Source organism: Tenrec ecaudatus, chromosome 1, assembly GCF_050624435.1.
Source record: "Tenrec ecaudatus isolate mTenEca1 chromosome 1, mTenEca1.hap1, whole genome shotgun sequence".
NCBI classification, from domain to species: domain Eukaryota; kingdom Metazoa; phylum Chordata; class Mammalia; order Afrosoricida; family Tenrecidae; genus Tenrec; species Tenrec ecaudatus.
In genome coordinates this window covers 169,241,341-169,261,751 of record NC_134530.1, presented here as the reverse complement: position 1 = coordinate 169,261,751, position 20,411 = coordinate 169,241,341, and the positions used below count along the sequence as shown (strand labels likewise).

General features: G+C 51.4%; 2 protein-coding genes across 2 annotated transcripts in view; both read right to left on the bottom strand.

Moving 5' to 3' along the window:
* Positions 1-7,868: 7,868 nt before the first annotated feature.
* On the bottom strand, positions 7,869-9,363 carry ACKR1 (atypical chemokine receptor 1 (Duffy blood group)). The gene is made up of 2 exons (XM_075540783.1): positions 9,343-9,363; positions 7,869-9,016 (listed from the first exon to the last, which is right to left on the bottom strand). Exons 1-2 carry the CDS (start codon positions 9,361-9,363, stop codon positions 7,895-7,897), a joined length of 1,143 nt encoding a protein of 380 aa, XP_075396898.1. The 3' UTR covers positions 7,869-7,894.
* A 3,610-nt stretch (positions 9,364-12,973) lies between these two features.
* Positions 12,974-20,411, bottom strand: part of CADM3 (cell adhesion molecule 3) — a 31,015-nt gene continuing 23,577 nt past the window's right edge. Inside the window, exons 6-9 of the mRNA XM_075540425.1 lie at positions 17,478-17,568; positions 17,050-17,219; positions 14,363-14,488; positions 12,974-13,433 (exon numbers count right to left, since the gene is read on the bottom strand). Of these exons, the coding sequence (XP_075396540.1) occupies positions 13,315-13,433; positions 14,363-14,488; positions 17,050-17,219; positions 17,478-17,568 (506 nt within the window). The 3' untranslated portion in view covers positions 12,974-13,314. The remainder of the gene's footprint in view (positions 13,434-14,362; positions 14,489-17,049; positions 17,220-17,477; positions 17,569-20,411) is intronic.

Sequence of the window (20,411 nt, the reverse complement as noted above, 5' to 3'; positions counted from 1 at the left end):
GCCTCCAATCCACCTTCAGTCTCTCCCCTCAGTCTCTCCCCTCAGTCTCTCCCCTCAGTCTCTCCCCTCAGTCTCTCCCCTCAGTCTCTCCCCTCAGTCTCTCCCCTCAGTCTCTCCCCTCAGTCTCTCCCTTCAGTCTCTCCCCTCAGTCTCTCCCCTCAGTCTCTCCCCTCAGTCTCTCCCTTCAGTCTCTCCCCTCAGTCTCTCCCCTCAGTCTCTCCCCTCAGTCTCTCCCTTCAGTCTCTCCCTCAGTCTCTCCCCTCAGTCTCTCCCTTCAGTCTCTCCCCTCAGTCTCTCCTCATCGGCCTGGATTAATTACCACATTTGAGACAGTTTCACGCGCATTAGCACAGCAGAGGCCCTTTAAACAGGTGGTGGACATAGGCGGCATCTCATATCCTGTGCACCGTGTCCTTTAATGCAGCTAGGATCCGCGTTAGCTTTTTGGCCGCCACACACACTACTGACTTAACTTTAGCCTGTGGCCAAGTGAAACCTCTAAGTCTTGTTTTTTTATTGTTTTGTTTTAGACAAGAACTTCAGTTGAGCCAGGTCCCTTCTATCCTATTTTATGAAATTGATTTTTGGAAGTGCAGGTTTTGCATGTAGCCCTGCGATAGGCTATTTCATTTCTGTAATTCCAGTGACCTTTCTCCCCTTCCTGCTCTCACACTCCCCGAGCTTCCCCGTGAGCTCTGTCAACTAGATGCCAATGTAAAATCCACAGCCCTGAGAGGAGGGTGTGGGGATTGCAAGAGAGAACATGAGGGATGAGGTCATACTTCTGGAAGCTTCCGGACTTAGAGGAGAGATGATCTATTTGTTTCTCACCTCTTTCTCAGGTCACAGACAGAAAGAATGTGTTTTCTTGTTAGGTGTCATTGAACCCATTCCAACTCATAGAGACCCCCTTAGACAGCAGCATAAAGCCCCTCCCGGCCCGGCCCCATCCTCTCAACCATCCTTCTGTTTGAGCCCCTTGTGGTAGCCACTGTGTCAATCCATCTCATCAAAAATACATCAGCTCTTTGTAGCTGCTCCTCCACTTTATCCAGTAGAATGTCCTCCTCCAGGGATCGATCTCTCCTGACAACATGACCACAGCATGTGAGACGAGGGCTCGCCCGGCCTCTAAGGAGCATTCAGATTGTACTTCTTCAAACACAGACTTGCTTGTTTGCTTGGCAGTCCGTGGCACTTTCAATATTCTCGGGCAGCGCCCTGGTTCAAATGCACGGAGTTTTCTTTTCTTTTCCTTGAACAATGTCCAACTTCCACATGCCTGTGAGGCAAGTCAGACAACCGCAGCTTGGGTCAGGTACACCTTAGTCCTCAAAATAGCGTTTTGGAATTTTCAACACTCGAAAGAGGTCTTGAGCAGAAGATCTACCCAATGCAATGCATCCTTTGATCGCTTGACTGCCAGGCAACATGAAATTCTTGCCAATCAGTCCTTTCTCCGTTTATTTTGATGTTACCTGTTGTTCTGGTTGTGGGGATTTGGTGGCTGCGATCCTTGATCCTCCTCAGCAGATGCTTCAAGTCCTCTGCACTTTCAGCAGACAACATTGTATCACCTGAGAATCACAGGTGGGCAATAAGCCATCCTCACTAGCTAAGGGCTGTATGATCTGCTCCGCATCTGTGGATGCCAATAGGAGGCTTGGGCTGAAGCATGTTGTGTATGTGGCCTCCAATGCAATACTATTGGTTGGTTGATTGGTTCTGGAGAGGTTGGAGGACCAACCAAAATAAGGGGGTAAGAGAGGATCAGATTGGTCCAGAGAGAGATTGGTATCTAGAATTTTGTCTGACTTCCTCTGCCTGCCAGTAATTCTCATGGCATCTTGAACTTAGTAGCTGATCGATAAATGCCTTAAATGGAGCAGATTGTACATGCCTACATGTCTTTAAAGGACCCTTGGTGGCACAGTGGTTAAACACTGGCTTGCTAATGAGAGGTCATGTGTTCGGTCCCACTAGCTTCTCTCACTGGAAAAAGACGTGCCTTTCTACTTCTGTAAACTCTGAAGCCTTGGAAACCTTGGGGAGCAAGTCCAGTCAGTTCTGTAGTGCGCCCATGAGTAGGTGCCTTAAAGGAGTCTCTGAATGGCGTGAAGTGTTCTGTGTTCAGCTGCTAACCAAAGAAAGGCTCAAGGTTCAAGTCTGTCTACAGGCTCGTAGGAAGAAAGACCTGGAGATCTATTTCTGAAACAACAGCTGAAAACCTTATATAGCTCATCCCTGAGTCACGGTCACCATCAATTGGCATAGATGGCACATGGACTTGTTTAAGTCATTAAAGAGTTAAAAAAAACCAACTCGCTGCGAGTCAATTCTGACTCAAAAGAGCTCTGTAGGACAGAACAGAACAGCCTCTGCGCGTTTCCAAGATTACATCTCTTTAGGGGAGCAGAAGACTTCTTAGTTCTCCCACAAAAGAGTTCCAAACTTCTGATTTTGTGGGTAGCTGCTCAATGATAACCCACTATGCCACCAAAGCTCTTATTAAAGGGTTAACTGGTTCAGATACCCTGAACTGCAAAGAGATCAATTGCCACAGGGGGGCGGCAGAAACCAGAAGGTGGATGAGAAGGAACTAGCACTTGATGGCCTGGAAGGGGGAAGGAGGCCAGGGCCTTTAGAGGGATGTTTATTTGAGTTAGGCCTGGGCTTCTAATCCTAAGGCACTTGCCTCCATAAAGATCTGTAGTCTCAGAAATCGTATATAGCGCCACACGATGAGTGGAAATCGGGTTTGGGTTTGGGTTTTGAGAAAGATGAGAAGGGGGGATAGAAATAGATGAATATCAGGGGTGACTTTTAGATACCTGAGTGGGATGAAATCTGAGGAGGTGGCCAGACTCCAAATTTGATTCTAAACCAACAGAAGACCTTGTCTCCTAAAACACGGGGTGGGGTAACGGTACCCTGTGACCCACTTTTCTCGAGTAATAATAAAAATGTAAAATGCAGCAGCCCTTTCCGGCTTCCTGTGCTATCCAGGGATGCTCCCCGACAATATCTCAAAGGGAAACGCAGAACAAAAACCGAGTCACTCCAACTCCGGAGCTGCGGTGAAGTCCCTCAGCTCCAGGCAGCTGTACGTTGACAGAGAAAGCAGATTCACAGGCTAGCATCTTGCACGAACAATTCTCCAACTCCTTGGCCCTCACACAACTGAATCGCAGGCAGGCTTTCCTCGGTAGGGTTTAGACAAAGCCCAGAGGTCAGTGTTCTGGCCATTTCGCTGCAGACATTATTTTCCACTGTGAGCCTTCCAAAGTGGGCAGCTGCACTTTATTCACTAGACATGAATTCACTCGTTTGCCCTTTTAACAACTGTTTAGTGTGCTCTGTGTTCTAGTTACAAAACAGCAATGGTTCTTGCATTTCTTAGAGTGTATTTCCTGTTGATCGAGAGAGAGAGTGGACACGCAGTAACTGGTGAACAAATCAATGAACAAACAAGACAATTTCAGTGTGTGATAAATGCTACCGTGGAGACATCCCAGGTGGATTGGCGGAGAGTAAATGGGTGCATTGAGTGGCTAGGGGGGTGCATCTCATTGGACAGTCAATCTACAGGAAGGTGCTATTTGCAGTGAGACCTGAAAGATGAAATGCCAACAGTCATATAAAGAACTGAGCAAAGGGCAGAGGTCTTGGAGTGGAAACGAGACTCTTGTATTTGAAAATCACCTTTGCGGCTATTGTGGGTATAGCTTAGTGAGCAAGCGGGAGACATAGCCCTACCTGACCAATTGGGGCCATTTGAATGTATTGGGATTTAACTCTTAGGTTCAATGCGAAGGAATTAAATACCAAATTTGGAGTGTCTTAAAGAGACATTCTGCAGTGCATTAGATTTTCCAAGAAGCTTATGAGCCCCCAAAAGTTAAAAACTTATGAGCCCCTGGTGGCATGGTGGCTGGCAACTCAAACGGCCAGTCACTCAGAGGCGGAAGATGTGGCTTTGTCATCCTCCAGAGAGCTGCAGTCTCAGCACCACACGGGGCCAGTTCTCTCCCTTCCCATAGAGTCACTGTGAGTTGGAATCAACTTGATGGCAGTGAGCTTGGTTTGGGTGTGAGAGGGATAAGACAGAACCGTAAGACAACTTGAAGCTCTTTAGAGAGTATTCTTCCATGTCAAGGAGAATCACCCAAGAAAAAGCACACATACTTCTTGGGGAGCCAAAGGGGGCTGTCTGCTCTTTTCGGGCACCTTTGATAGGTGGTGTCTCGTGAAGGGTCCCTAGGTAATGCCAGTGGCTTGATTTGGGTTCCCCCAGCGTCTATGCAGAAGACCAGTCTGGCCGTCTAGGAGGGGAATGGATACAGATCGTCTAAAAAGATGCCAGCCAAGAACACCCTCCGTAGATGTTCCACCTGATAACACATGGGTGCTGCCATTAGTCAGAGTGAACTTGATGGCATTGGCTTTGGTTTGGTTTGAAGCAACGTTAAGGAGACCCAAGTGTTCCCAAATGGGGCAGGAAGCTCTAAGGAAGGTCTGGAGAAATGAGAGCATTGGGGCTCCTCTGCTAGAAACCAGATTTGCAGACAACTGAAAAGTTCCAAGGCTCCCGCCGCCCTCTCCTTCACACAATGGTGTCTAAAGAGTTTTGTAAATCTAAAGGGAGACCTACAGAACCCCTGAGGCGGTGTCCGCCCATGCTGGCCACCAACTTTCCAGGGGCTGCTCTCCTAGAGGCACCCTCTTCCCTAGAACAGGCAATGGATTGTCAAGAGGAGAGCATTTTTTGGCTGAACAGATTCCTCCCCTCCCCCTCCCTTCCCCCTCTCCCTCCCCCTCCCCTGCACCCTTCCTGCCCAAATCACCTAGATGTCCAGAGATGATTTGGAGGGACTTGGGCTTGTTAATTAACCTAAACAGTCAAATTCTTCAGCAAGGTGCATTATTGTTAATTAAAACTGCGATTCTCCTTGTGCCCAGACGGCGGGCTGCTGTTGTCAGGATAATTAGATAGCATACGATGGTTTTCATGCAAATCCCTGGCAATTAGAGTTGGCGATGAATTGGGTCTGAAATCCCTGGGATGTTCTCCATCAGAATTCCTCCAGGGTGGCTTCCCGGAGGAGAGTCCTGATGAGGTTGGGAAAAGGGAGATGAGGGGTGGGGAAAAGGGTGTGGAGACCAGGTCTCTGTTTTTGAGTCTCTCCAGGAGGTATCCTGGTCTGATTAATGGATATGTCCGCACTTCAATCTAATATTCAAGTTTCCCTCCAGAAAGAAACCTCTCTCTTTCTCTTTAAAGATGTAGTGCAAATGGACCCTCCTCAGGGTTTTGTGTGTTCCCAAGAGTTTGCCTTCCTGGCTCTCATCTTTCGGAGATGATTTTTTTCCCTTTAGCCAGGACAAATAACTCAGATGCTGCTAAAGTCCCTGCCAACCCAAAGATTAAATCCTTAAGGGTTCTGAGGACGCAGGATTTGTGTTCCTGAGGGGCTGTAGGAAAGAAGCCAGACGTAGCACAGTGTGGGAGTTGTTGACATGTAGTGGGCTCAGTGGACAAAGGTGGCCACACGGGAGGAAGCTTTCAAGAAATGCCTGCAGTCGGTTCAGAAGAAAGGAGGCTCAATCTATTTGTCTGCAGACCAGATCATCACCGGGAGAGGCAGGTCCGGGAAGGGATGGGGGAAAGCTCACAGGGGTGGGAATTAGGAGGCACTGACTGAGGAGAGGCTATCTCCCATCCACCCCTGGCCTCTTATCAGCAGCAGACTTCTGCCTGGGCTTTTCCTTGGGTGGGGGTGAAGGGTGGGTGGAGATAGCTGTCACCTGGAGCTATTCCCTTGGAGTCCAGATTCTCCGTAACCTGACAGAGAGCCTGAGGAGGAATTTCTATGTGGAAGCACAGAGCTGGGAGTAGCTACAATGGCCCTAGGGGTCTGAAATTAAGCCCTGCCTGCATCAGGTGGAGGCTAGAAGATTCAGGAAGGAGAAAGCCGCCCATCAACTAGGTTGGCCTCTGAGTCCTATACTTTGAGAGAGAGACTGGCAACATCTGGTGGGGTGGAGAGAGTAGCCAGGGGCTGGAGAGGGAATTTTGAGAAGAGGCTGCAGAGGGAACGGAAGATAAAATGCTAAGACTCATACATGAACTGTGGTTGAAGCCCCAAGTATAATTTAAGATGGCAAATTATTTACTTTTTATTTTCTCTTCTTTCCTTTCTGCTTCAGACCATCTCCGGAGACTCTATAGGTCTCTAGCCCCACCTTTCAATTTATGGTGCACCAATCAGTAGCTACCCAGGCTGTTGCTAAGAGACAGGAGGAGGGGGGATGTAGAGGTTTTGCCACAGTACCCACCCAGGAATATTCCTTGAACCTTGTGCACCCTTCTGCCTAGGATACCGTAACTCATCTCTGCTTCCCTCCTGAACTCTCTTCTCTTGCTTGGAGGCCAGAGTTCAGCAGGACAACTTAACGGAGAAGCCAGGTAGAGCGCATCTCTGAAAAAATGAAGAGACTACATCTGGATTCAGACAAACAGTGCGAGGCAGCCTCTGGAGTTTCCCCAGTCTTTAACTGGGGTGGGGTGTGTGTGTGTGTGTGTGTGTGTGTGTGTGTGTGTGTGTGTGTGTGTGTACGCAGAAAAAGAGAGATGGATCTTGGGGAAAGGGTGAGTTTTAAAAGATGTTTCCTGCATGAAAGATGTTTCTTTGCTGCTCTTATAGTAATCACGCAACCTCAGCTGGATAGGGGCTAAGCAGAAGCTTCCAAGATCGTGATTAAGCAGTCAAAGAATGGGGGTGACTGGGGTGGGGGTTTAGGAAGGGAGGAAATTTTGGGAAAGGGATACATTGTATAGAGGTACCACATATGAAATAGAAGGAAATCTTTGTGCATGTGTTTATTTCAAGAGCTGGGAGTGAAAAAGGAATTTGGTGACTGCAAGGAGAAAGGGAATCGGATCACTCCCCGCACCTCCTTAGTTTCTTTACCTCTCTCCACTTCTTGATCTGTCCTTCCCTCTACACATCCTACACAGAAGGGACTAGGCGACCGACCTCGGGTAAAGAGAACTCATTTGAGTAAGCAGGGAGTCATAGATCCTGAGACAGAGATGGGAGCAGCATTAAATGGCAGGGCGGGGGCTTTGAGAGGTCGGTCAGTCACAGACATAAGTACAGGCGATTCAGACACTAACAGAGGCAGCTGCACGCAGGGACAAGGAATGGCATGGCTTCCTTCAACACGAATCTACCAGATTCAGACAGACAGACAGATGTTTGCGTGCGTGCACACACAGAGATCAGGGCAGTGGCGAGGACTAAACCTTGGAGAGATCACTCCTGGGAAGCGACTTTGGGAATCATGCTGGCACATTTCCAGGACAAAGGAAGGTCTCCATGGTGCTGTTCCTCCTCAATTCACCCCCACAACCGCCACCACTCTGATCCTGCACAAGTCAACAGCTGCCAGGGAGCTGGAAGGCAGAGGAAGGCTGGGCAAGCCAGCTGGGGGACAGGCCATAGTGCTCTGACCTTCACCTTCACTCTTACCCCCCAATGTCTAGCTCTGCTCTGCTTCCTTCTCTTCTTTCTTTACTCAACAAGCCATTTCTTCGCATGTCTATGGTTTAGTTGTTACCTTGTTGTTCTGGTCCCTCTCCCATCCCCTCTCGAGATGGCAGTGACCCCACACCACAGAGAACATCGGTGTGCCCTGAGCATGTCGTACGCCTCACACGCATTTTCCTCAAGGCTGCTAGAGAAACAGACCCAGGAGGGAGCCGGATGGGAAGCCTCTCTATTTCTCCATTCTTCTTCCTTTCTTCTTCTTCATCCCCAGACAAAATGAGAAACCATCCACTCGAAGAAAAACAACATACACTTTAATTGGGGCAGTCAGATAAGAGTGAGAGCTAGGATTTGATTTCCGGGACATCCAGATGAGACCACCTTGCAGGGAGGGGCCCGGAGGGCAAGGACCTATGTGCGGTCTGGTAGCAGAACAGAGCCAGGAGCAAGGGCGTGGCCACACAGTGCAGAATGGCCAGGGCTTCCGCACCATGCAATAGCAAGTCCAAAGCCTGCTGGCTCCTACACGTAGACAAAACCAAGACGCTAGACCTCACCAGCGAGTCTAACCCCAGCATGATGCCATGGGGACACCAGAAAATAAACCACACCCATAGGATATCCACCCAGGGCCCTGGCCCCTTGCCCAGGACCATTTTCAGCCCCTTGGCTCCCACCAATCCCAGTGGCAACAAGAAGAAGATAGCAAAACAGGTTGCAGCGTGTATGTACTGCAATGTCCCCAGGCCCTTGTTGGATTTCAGTGTGCATTGCCCTTGGGAAATGTCGCTGGCCAAAGTGATCGGCAGTACCAACAGGGCAGCCATTGTCCAGAGTCCCACAGTGAGCCCCACAGTGAGTCTTGGGACCTGGCATGTACTCAGCTTGGGGCCCAGGCTGGCCCTGCACCCAATCAAGAGAGCCTGAGCGAAGGCTGAGCCATACCAGACCCAATGGCCCAAATAGCACAGGGTACTATGTTGGGAGCCGCCAAGACCTGGTGCTAGGATGGGCACCACCACACTAAAGAGGCCACTGCCCACAGCCAACTGGACCAAGATTGGCCGGCCAGGACAGAGATTCCAGTGGAAGAGGGGCTTGAGAAGCGCAAACAGGACAAGCCCGCTAGCTAGAATGCCCAGGATGCTGGCCACGATGAAGAAGGGCAGTGAAGAGTCGTCGAGCAGGCTGCAGGAGTGGCAGGGGGCAGCAGCTTCCAGGTTGCTGTCAATGTAGTCAAAGGGTTCATAGGACTCATTCCACTCACTGTCAAAGTAGTTTGCCAGGACCAGTGTGCTTGAGTTCTTGTCGATGGAGAAGAAGGGATCAACCTGGAGGACATACACGCCCAGAGGGGCAATCAGAGCATGCAAGCACCCACGCTCCTCCACCGAAGGGTCGCTGGGGAGCTGACGGGAGCGTGGGAAGAGAGGACTAAAGGAAGTTGGGATTGGGAGAACAGTGAACTAAGGAAGCCTGCCACTATCAAGGTGGGGGAAGAGTGCCAAGCAGGGAGGCTCCAGACCAGAGGAGCAGAGAGACATAGCAAAGCCAGAGATGGGGTGTCGAATAGGCCGAGAAGAGCAAAAGGCATTCAGAGAGGGAAGAGGAGGGGACTGGGCAGGCACGATCTGAAGGGGCAATAAAGAAGAGAATGAGGGATCTAGGAGACCCCTTCCACGGAGTGGGGGAGCGCTGCGAGAAAGGGGAACCGATATCAAGGCCTGAGGGATGCGTAGGCAAAGGATGGGAACAATAGTTTGGGGTTTCTTGGGTTGTCCCCTCCACTCACCCCAGGTAGGCAGTTCCCCATGGCACCGCTGGGCTCAGCACAGGCAGAGAGAGAGGTTAGGACGAACTGTAGGTGCCTGTGGTCCCAAGATAAATGCCACGGACTAATGAAAACCATCAGGTTGTGGGCAGGGCCAAGGGGTGGGGAACATTCAGGAAGCCCTCACCCCGCACCCACTGCCTGCCTAAGGCCTTATTCCTTCATGGGGCACTGGCCTCTGGCTTCCTGTTTTGAGGTAGAAGCCTCCTCCTGGTTGGAACCTCCAGTCAGGAAAAGAAAAAGGTGGAGACCAGAGAGTGGGTGTTTTCCCAAAGGTGGGAGAAGGGAAAGCACTGAAAGGGGAGGCGGAAAAGCCAGGGGGCTTTCCAGGAAGAAGGAGTTCTTAACGCACAAGGAAGGAAGCGAGGGCTAGGGGTTAAGTGTGAGAAAGAGATAAGAGAGATGCTGGGAAGTGGCTGTGAGAGGGCAGCTGATGATTCTCACTTCTCCATGTCCTTGAACTGATTCCAAGGAAAGGCAAAAAGTTCAAACGCTGCGTGCTTTGGCACGGGATCGGTGGGCACTTGTAGTCGGGGCTGTGCGGTGCTGACCACCTGAGCTCTGCATGTGTGTCAGTTTAGGGATAAAAGTGTAGCTCTGTGCGTTTGTTTGCAGCTGGCTTGTCCCTGTATCTATCAGTGTGTACACGTTGGTGGGCTGGACAGTTGACTGGGTGTGTGTCTGGCTATCTTTGGGTCTGGATGTTCCAGTAGCAGGGCTGGGGCTGGCTGTCAGATGGCATAATGAAGCCTCATCAGGGAGTAATTGGGCATTTGCCTCACCACCTTTGGGTGCACTGAATGCCTCTTCTCTATCAAAGAGGACACATGGTCTGACAAGTGAAAGTACACTCAGGAGGACCACGGGGAGGCATATTTTCAAATGGAACTGCTGCCCACAGGGGCACCTCTAGTCATATTTCTGTTGGGGGAGGGTACATAAAAGCTGTGAAAATTGGATTGGTTGCTTGGTTGGTTTGGCATCTTAGCAAGTTGTGAAGTTTCTTATGGGGCAGAGCTTCTATGTCCCTCTGTCGGTCAGAGAGAAGGAACATCCACCCTGCAGGCAGATTCGCCGAAGCCAAGGCTTCTCTACGTCTGCAATCCCCCTGTCTCCCCCACCATGTAGGCTGCTGCATTGCCCATCTCTGCGCTTCACTTTCTCACCTGGGGAGATGGCCTGGGAATGGAGAGGCGCGTGTCCGGCTCCAAATGGGGACATAGAAGGGTGTGGCACCTGCTCCCCTGTCCAGGAACACAGGGGCTGTTCGGACCCCTGATTCTGCCAAGGAGCTTCAGGCTAAGGAGAGCTAGGGGAGCTTGGGAGCAGAGTAACATGACCTAGGTGGAAAAGGTTACCTTAGAAACAGGCAATCTAGGGCATTAGCTCAAGTTCAAGGTTCAGCATGAGGAAGATTAGAACGTGACGTTGGGAGAAGTCTAGTGGAGCGTTCGAGGGATGGTGGTCATTTCCATCTCAACCTTCCCGGCCTTGCCTGACAGAGGGCGTGATGGTGGCCATCCCATTCAGGCGCCCTAGCCTCAACCACTCTCGGGGAAGCAAGGGCCCAACAAAACGTGGATCGGTGGGGTGGGAGGGGGGAGGAGAGAGAATAATATATTATCTTCCTCAGGAGTTACACTATTTCCAATACAAAGACACCATTGGGTGGACGACACAGTGAGGGATGTGTTGCCCCTTGAGGCACCAGGGGAAGGGGACACCAGAAGAACAGCCCTTTTCCACACACACACACATCCCAGGAGCAGTGAGATCCACAAAAAGGAGGCAGCCAGAGGACACGGAGAATCCAGATATATTGAGGGTGGCCCCTCTCAGATTAGCACAGGAGAGTTAGAAAGATTATAAAGATACACTGTCCCTCCCTGCTCCCTTGCCCACCCACCCAACCCACGGACAGACACACACAGCACAAAGGCCCCTCGCTCCCCCGCCCCCCATACAAATATGGCTTCTGTGTAATATGGACAGAGTGGTTCAGCTTGAAGAGGAAACGTTATTTTGCCCAAAAGCGGGTGCTGGGATCCAGGGAGCCAGACGGGCCTGGATCCCAGACTCCCTTGCTGCTGTTAGAGGAGGGGGCCCTGGCTTGGAGAAGGGATTGCCTATGGTGCCCAGGGCCCTAGCCAGTGGCTGGAAGAGTCACAACGGTTACTTCCTGAACTGAGGGGGTGGGCAGGCCTGCGGGATTGCAGCTGCCCCCATTTTGCATGCCCATGGTCAGGGCAGGGAAGACATGCTGGAGGGGGGGTGAAAGCTGCGCCAAGAGGCATCCTGGGTCTGAGGGGGACAGGCCAGTGGCTAGGACAGAGAGGGGGAGCAACCTCATCTCCATGGCAACCTGCTCTGGGCCAGGGAAGGAAGACAGAAAATCAAAAGCAGGGGTGGGGCTGGGAAGGAGACAGGGGTTCCTCTTGTAGCCCTCGACTCACCTCACAGAGTAGGGAGTATGGAAAGTTCAGGGGCAGTGCCAGGGAGAGGCCTGGCAGGGGTGGGGTGGTGCATAGCAAAGGCTGGGGCACTGGCTCTGGGGCTCAGCCACCAGGCGATGAGGCAGGGTCTGAGTGCTCTGTGTTTGAGGGAGACATCAAAGGAACTGCTGAGCAGCAGCACATCCAGGACCTTCGTTCTCCAAGGGCGTTGGGGGTGGCGTGGAATAATAGGTCGTGATAGGGCAACCTCCAGGGAGGTACCTCACTAGGATCTTCCACCCCCAAAGCCCTCCTTCCTGTCCTCCCACAGCCCCCACCCTGCCGGACTCAGGACCCAGGCCCCCCCCCCCACACACACACACACTCCAGCTCTGTTACGCACACAGCACACACGCCAATGCACATAGAAACACAGGCACACAAACTCACACTGGGACACACTCAGAGTTCACACGATTTCCTTAGTTTGGGCAGAAAACAGCTCAGTGCAGGGAAGCTCCGGTGAGTCCTTTTTGTTGTTGGATCTGCCTGGCTGCAGCGGGAGGAAGAGCTGAGGGCCAGCTTCGGGGACAGACAGGGGCACAGGGTGGCACAGAGCGGGAGGAGGAGCTGCTGGGCACTGCCAGGAGAGGAGTGGTTGCCGTGCAACGCTTCAGGCCCAGGGAAGACTTTGGGGCCCTGGGCAGGAGCAGGGAGCAGACACAGTCTGGCTGGGGAGCAGCGCCTCGCCTCGCCCACTCCGACGGCTGCTGTGGAAGGACTGGCAGCCTGCTCTGCTCTCTGGGCAGTTCCTGGGAAAAGCACCTGCAGGCACTGCCCCCTCATTTAGAGTGTGATAGAGGGTGGGTGCGTCAGTCTCTGCCATCCTTCCACTACCCCTCTGACAGGGACCCGTGTCCTCTCCAAGGCCCCGTGTGGCTGCAGGGTCCAACTCCTGTCTGGGTAAAGAGCAGCGCCAGGTGGGCCCTGCCTCCCTTCCAGAGCTCCTGCTCAGAAGCCTCCAGCTCCTGGGGAAGTCGGGGAGGCTGCTCCCCTATAGGTGACCGCCAGCTAGTGAGAGGCTCCCCTGCCTCACACTGCACCAGCCCGCTCCTTTCCCCTCCCTTCCCTTCCCCTCCACCTTCATCCTCCCCCTAACACTCCAGCCTCTGTTTTCCTTAGCCCCAAGACCCCTGCCCTGCCAGCGTGGAGACGGATTTGATTTGGGATTGTTATAAAAATAATAGTAACCCAAACGCAGAGAAGCCACGGGAAGGGCTGAGGGCAACCCATCCCTCCCCCACCGCCCTCCTCCCTCCCCATTCCAAACCTAGTACAAAACCGCACCCAAAGCAGACATTCTGTACAGGGGGGTGGGTGGGCGGGGAACAAGCGGGAGGGGCGGCCCTGGGGGTCGCTCTGTACAAGTCCGGGTTGGTGATGGCCCCAGCAGTTCCCACGGGGCCCCTGGGGGGCACAGGAAGTGGACGGACCGGTGCCCTTAGATGAAATACTCCTTTTTGTCATCCCCGCCCGACTGCCCGCCTTCTGCGTTGATGATGGCCGTGTCTGCGTCCGGAGCGTCGTCGGAGCCTTTCGCCTCGTGTGTCAGGTAGGTTCCTGGAGAGAAGACAAGGGACTCCTGTTTGCAGGAGAAGCTTCCAGACCTTTGGAGCCCATCCTGCCCACCACTCTCCTACCCTCCCGCTGCGCACGCAGTGCCCAGGCATCTCAGCCCTGACAGATGAGGTTCCCTTCGCTACTTTGCCTCATTGGTCTTTTGCTTCGCATCTGCCATTCGACCACACCCCCAAACACTAACGAACCTTTCCCTGCCTTTGAATCTCCTCTATAATCTAGGCAGACATTTTTCAAAGTGTGTGAGCATGTGTTGTAGCGTGCGCTTGCGCGCGTGCGCGTGAGCATGTATGTGAGGGTGTCTGCGTGTGTTCACATAAATGTAAGGTTATGGAAACGGCTAATTTTGTTTTACAAGCAATGCGGCCCAGATCTGGGGAGCGTTTGACCAACCCGGGCAGTCAGGCTGCTGGCCAAGCCATAATGCTGTGAGGCTCGGGCAGGAGGAGATGGGATCTAGGCTATGGCTGAGGACTGGCAGGTAAAAAACAGAGAGAAGAAAAGGGATGGGGAGGGGGCAAGGGTGAGATGGAAGGAAAAGGGAAATGCTGCTAAATGGATAGAAAGAGTGAGGGGGAAATGGGGTGGAAATGCTGAGTTCCGGGAAGCGTTCTGCTTTACAGCAAGCGGGCACCCTGGAGGCAGAGCAGCGTGGGGGAGCAGCTGACTGAGTGGGAAGGTGGATAGCACTTGATCACCAAGTGATCGGGCTTTACTGCGGGCCTGTTGATGTTCACTGGTCACAGCATTCACACGGATGAGATTCACGGTCTTCTTTTCTTTCTCAAAGGTTCCAAAGAGTTGGCCAAGTCTCCAGAGCCCCTTACAGCACCCTGATCCTTCCTGCCTGTGTCCCGTTGGCCATCTGACCCGCTCCCAAGCTCAACTAATCCTTCTCTTAGGTTTCTGACCTTTGTGCCGGATTAGGTAGTGGCCGAGGAAGATGAGCAGGATGAGTAGCAGGAAGACAACGAAAGCCACAATCCCCCCGATGATGGCATGGTAGGTGCTGGTGGACGAGGCCACTGGACTGGGGTCTGCAGGAAGGGAGATGCATGCCGTCAGATTGAGAAGAACCCTGATCTTACCGCATCTGTGGCCGGGCCACAGAGAGTCAGACACAACAGACAATATAGGATCATACGAGCGGGATGGAGCAGAACCATTAAGTAAAGGGGCAGGCTTTGACTTATACACTTATTTCCGACATAGTGCCACCTACATACCATGTTTAAAATTGTATATTCCTGGTTATAGCAATAAATCTGCTTATGCCAGCTCTCTAGCTGAGTTCTTAGCCCTGAAGTTTGAGCATCACTTTAAGAGATGGTGCCTGTCCTCTCTTTCCTGGCTCCCTTTCTCCTCCCTCTCCTCTCCTCTTTGCTCTTTTCCCGGATTGCGTCTTTGCTCTGGATGCCCTCTTACTCACCTGTCTGCTTGCTATTTTGAGCGGGCTTCTGATGGAGTTTCTCAGCAGATCCACCCACTAACCTAGGCTTGGGTAAGGAAGCACCAGTGAAAAAAAGGATGGAGCCAAGAATTACACACACTAACAGAAGATTCACCATGACCCCTTGGTACAAAGCAGGATGCATCTTTGATTGGGCAGTTCTAGGTTCCAGCAAAAAGTTCATCCTCGAGCCTGTCCCAAAAAAGAGGCTAGAGGCTCCTTCGTGACTTCCATACCATCTGAAAGTCTGTGGGAAGGACAAACACTAAGCTGCTTCCTCCTGTGATGGCTGATGTGTCCCGGCCGGCCATCAGATAGAAAGACTTGGTCCTTTCTAGAAGCCGAGAGAATGGCCCCATGGCACAGGCTGAGCCAGGAGTGGCATGAATAGCAGCACCAGGGAAAGTCGGCGTGTCCCATATTTGAGGATACAGCGCACAGGCCCAGGACATATTTCTGATGCGGCCAAAAATACATTAGCTATAGCTACAGTCCTTCCACCCATGGGAGAGCTACTCTTTTTCTGTAGACTCAGCTGGAGTCTTGATGCCTCATTGGCTCTTTATACATTTTGTCTGTCCTACCTTATGTCTCCTCAGGCTTCACTGGGCCAGGTTTTCTATTCTTCGCCTGTCTACTATGCCTTATTTGAAAGGAAAACATTCATGCTCTGGTTCTTTATGCTTTCCTTGGGAGGGAAGGAGAGAACGGGGCTGGGGGGTCCCTGCCATGATGGGGTGTGTGTAATGGTATAACTTGGAGGAAGCCACATGAGTTGAATCATGATCTTTTCTCCTGTGGAGAATGCGAGACACAGTCCACATTATAAAATATAATCAATAATAATCCTGGATAATTATTCAAGAGAATACAGACAAGGAAATTCTTTGAGAAGCCATGTGTTTTCTTGTTCAGAAAGATGGTCTGGGTCATCAATTACAGGTCCTTTTGTTTCTCGGAAGAACTACAGTGAATTTAATTCCAGGCAGGTGGGGGTATAAACTACTTAGAATTTTCCTGAAGAAGATGCAGCAACTCATTCTACCACCAGGCGTCAGCACAGGAAGCAGATGAAGTCAAACAAAACCCCGACTGGGCTTTTTTTTTTTTTTTTTTTTTTTTGGCCACAGGGCAGAAGGGGTGTTGGGAAGGGATCAGCCCCAAGGGCTTAAGGACTTTGAAGAGCTGCTGGTTTCTCTCACTGCAAATCACTGGCAGAGGGGGTCTGGAGAGTCTCAGGATCAGAGATCAACCCTGAGTCAGTGTGCCCCTTCTGGGATCCCACAATAAATTGCCTGTTCCTTGTGCTGGGGCAGGCCCCGGAGGCTGACATTAGCCCCTGGAGTTAGATTGACCCATCCAAGAACCACAGGCCTCTTAAACCTGGAGAACTTAGATGCCACATCCTGAACCGATGTTAATGGGGGTCTCAGATGTGCCCCTAACACTGTGGTTTCCTTCCCCAGCAAGAAGGCTTCCAAGACTGGATCCCACTTCTCCTAGGGTGTGAAGGAAAGAAACAAAAACCCTCAGCTGTTTCTCCCGTAAAAGGTGATTCTGTGCTCACTTGTCCCTGACCCCGAAGCTGGATTTTGTGACCGGACTTCGGAATGAATTCAGAGAAGGAGGATCATTTGGTCTTTCTAGGCATCTGAGAAAAAGAGTCTGTTTCTCGGCACAGTCCCAGCTTATCTCCAGGTGCTGCCCAGACCCATTAAACCGTGTCCAGGGTCCGCAAACAAGGACACGGCAGCAGCAGCATGCCTTCCCACCATCCCACAGGAGAACAGCCGGTTGACTAGGAAAACACATCTTCCCCGGCACTGGAGAGGCTCTGGGGCCTCCTCTAAACAAGCTTTATTCTTCTTGCTGTCAGATGAGGGCAGGAGTTGGAGGACGGTGCCACCTGGGCCACCACTGCTGAACAAAGGTAGATGGGTGTCCACCTTTCCATTGATTCTTCCTTATTACACATTCCAGAGCGGACCCAGAGCCTAATTGCTCACCGGCGGGCTGCTTCTGATTTCCCTTTCCTCCACTCCCAATCAGGGCAGGGATGCTCGCAGGAGGTAAACGGAAGAGAGCATAAGATGGACAGAGAAGGGGAGAAGGGCGGCTGCTGGAGGCGGAGGACAGGGGAGGGCTCACCGTTCACATTGAGAGTGTAGAAGGCCTTCTTGCTGCCCATATTGCTAATGGCCGTGCAGCCATAGATGCCACTGTCGCTTTTATTGAGGAAGGGGAAGATCAAGGCTCTCTCCTGCGTCATCTTCAAGGGGAGCACACTGCCCTCCTTCTCCCATACATATTCCTTGGGGCTGTGAAGGCAAAGAAACCACACGTGGGTAAGAGATAGTAGGTCATGGTTCTGAAAGATGGGGGACAACTTGGAGCGAGGGTCATCTTGGAATTCTTAGGAGGGCTCGAGAGATGATGGGGTACCAGAGATGCAATCTGAGAACGAGGGCTGGGGGAAATGGGAGGCTCGGGCAGTGCAGAAAAGCCAGAACAACTTAAGGGAAGAGGATCATCCGAGGGGACGAGGTGCAGGAGAGGGCAGGAGAAAGTCTTCTTACACAGGATTGCCATGGCCCTCACAGTGTAGTGACAGCTTCTGTCCCTCGCGAGGATGCGGGGGGTCGGGCCTAATCATCACAGTCGGTGTGTCTGCAGAGAAGGAAATGATGTCAAGGCCAAAGTGCCCGCAACCTGTAGGAAGTCACCTGCCCTGATGTGCAGAGAGCCCCCACTTACACACACGATACCTTCTCAGCAGCCTCGGGGGCTGCGAACAAGACCCCCTGCCTTAACTACGTGTGAGCCATCCCAGCTGTTGCTGTCCGATGTTTTGGGGACCTGCTTGTAGTGCATACAACCTTGTGCCGCCTGCCTTCTAGGAGACCTTTCCAGGGTGGGTGCCCGGGGGATGTTCTCACCAACATCTGAGAAGGGCCAGAAATGGCTCGTTTATGCCCAGCACCTAAACCAGTTGCTGTTGGGTGAGTTTTTACTTGGCAAAACTCATGGCAATCCACGTGTGTCAAAGTGGAACCGTCCTCCATAAGCTTTTCAATAATGGCTTTTTGGGAAGTCTATTCCCCACCGACTTTCTCCTAAGGCATATCTGGGTGGATTCCACCCCCTCACCTTTTGGGATGCAGCCACAGGTAACTGCTGACGCTACCCAGGAATTCTGCCCAGCAGGGATGGGGCATTATACTCGCTTTTTGACCAAACAAATGAACCTGAAGTTGACCACTTATCAAACTCAGAACCTTTCGGTCCGCACTGCTCTGCAAGGAAGCTTAGTCTTGGAAGCGTACCTTAAACACCAAATCTCATTTTTAATGGGCAGTCCAAAAGCATGAAGTCCAAGATTTGAAATGGCAAGAGATTAGGGTCATATTTTGGCCGCAAAACGGCATTGACACAATATAGCTGGGGGCAGTAACATGGCATCTGCCACTGATGCCAAGGTGCTGCTTAGAAGGCTAATTCCAGATGGCCGCTTAGAACAATACAACCAGATGCTGGTTTAGAACAGCAGATAAAGAGGCCGAGCCTCCCCTAAGGACAGAGCCAACCGTAACAGCCAGTTTAATGAACGCGGATCAGTCAACTCAAACAGGAACAAGAGAAGCAGGCCAGGTGAGAGAATGGGTGTTTGGGGGCCCTCGAATCATAGAAACCTCTAGCACAGTGCTCGTGTGGAGGATCTGTTGGCTGACTTTTGATCACAGTTGGCCCCAAAGGGTCTCGAGAGAGTAACCTGTCAGATGGTCTGATACCCATCAGAATAGACTTTGGGCTTCCGTCAGGGGGAGTTCTTTCCTGTCTCTGTCAGGGATCAGAGTCAATGGAAGAAGCCTAAGACAAGGGGCTTCACACTCAGAACCCATAGTTAGAAAAATACCTGCTGGCAATGTAGACATTTGACGTTTTAAAAAAGGTCTTTCATATACATGGTTTAATTTATCCTCATGGGTAGCTCAATGAAAGAAGAGGAGGCACAAAGTGATGAGACATTTTGGCCTAAGGAACAGAGACAGTGAGTAGCAACTCAGTGGCTAGAATCCAGGCCTTCTCCCTCCAATTTGAGCTGCTACCCAGTGGAAGGAGCTATCATTCCAGCCCTAGCTAGGGGCAAAGTCTGAGCCATGCTGCAAGGTCAGCAGTTCAAAACCACCAGCTATGGTGTAGGAGAAAAATGAGGCTTTCAACTCCCAAAAGGCATTCGTCTCAGAAACCCACAGAGGTTTCTACCTTTTTCTCTGAGTCGGAATCAACTAGATGGCAATAAGTTGTTTGTTGGTTTTCTGTTTTGTTTTGCTTTTTAAGTTAAAGGAAAGTAAGCAGTCCTGGATCTCTTCTGAACAGGGCTTCAGTTACTTAGAAAAACTGTTCAGCCTTTCCCTATGCCAGGTCAATAAATGCCTGCTTTTACAATGTTTCAGCTTCTGCTTTTGTTTTGTGTCCTTTGTTGCTTGGGTTCTCCTACTGAGCTCTCTCTCTCTCTCTCTCTCTCTCTCTCTCTCTCTCTCTCTCTCTCTCTCTCTCTCTCTCTTTCTCTCTCTTTCTAATTCCTATTTCCTCCGATGAGAACGAGTGTTTCCTATTCATACCCAAGGCAGTCTCCAGAGAGCGTTGGAGGTCCTTGGAAGGTCTGGAGTCACGATAGTGATATGACCGCTCCCGGTCAGAATCCAAGAACAGTCACAAAGCTGGGGAAGGCAGTGGGGTATTGAGTTGCAAGAAGGTCCTGGAGTAATGATGCTAGAGAGACCGTGTTGTCTTATCGCCCATATTCCCCTGAGTCATAGAATGCTAGACCAGGAAGAAGTCTTAATGATCTTCATGTTTATTTGACTTCTTTAGCAATAAAACTGCAAGCTCAGTGGGTAAATTAATTTTCTCCCTACCTCACAGAATAGAAGGTAGATCTCTGGCTCCTGTGTTGCCACGCTTACCACTGTTCATCGCAATCCAGCTTCATCACACCGCCCTAGTCCAACCCTGTCACTTCACAGTCCATTTGGACTCCTGGCCTAGTCCAGGGAATGGCCATCGGGACCCATGAGCTAACTCCTGCAGGCCAAGTCCTGTGGCTGCATGTTCTTGGAAACAAAGTTGGAATACAGCCATGCTCATTCGTTTACATCGTGTCAATGGCTGTTTCTACACAACAGCAGCAGAGTTGAGTAGCTGAAACAGAGAAGCAAATGACCCTGCAAACCTAAAGCATTGACTAATTAGCCCTGTGTCAAAAAAGTTAGCCAATCCTTAGGGGTGGAACGGGGTGGCTCCAGTGGTTTGCAGTCGGCTTGTAACTAAGGCAAGGCCGGGCAGCTGCAAAGAGTCTAAGGCAGACAACGCTACGGTGCAGTTCCACGTGGTCACACTGTGGTTGCCATGAGGTGGGACTTACGTGATGGGGGCTCACAACCAGTGGTGAGTGGTCCCACCAGCTCCTGACTCTTTTTTTTTTAACCTTCAGGTATGGCCACCCCCTG

What these genes read in the sequence shown, in the direction of transcription:
- ACKR1 (XM_075540783.1), bottom strand. Translation starts at nt 9,363, where the DNA reads ATGGGGAACTGCCTACCTGGG. An exon ending in TGGGGAACTGCCTACCTGGG is followed by an intron (nt 9,017 to 9,342) that starts GTGAGTGGAGGG and finishes AGGCTTCCTTAG; the next exon opens with TTCACTGTTCTCCCAATCCC.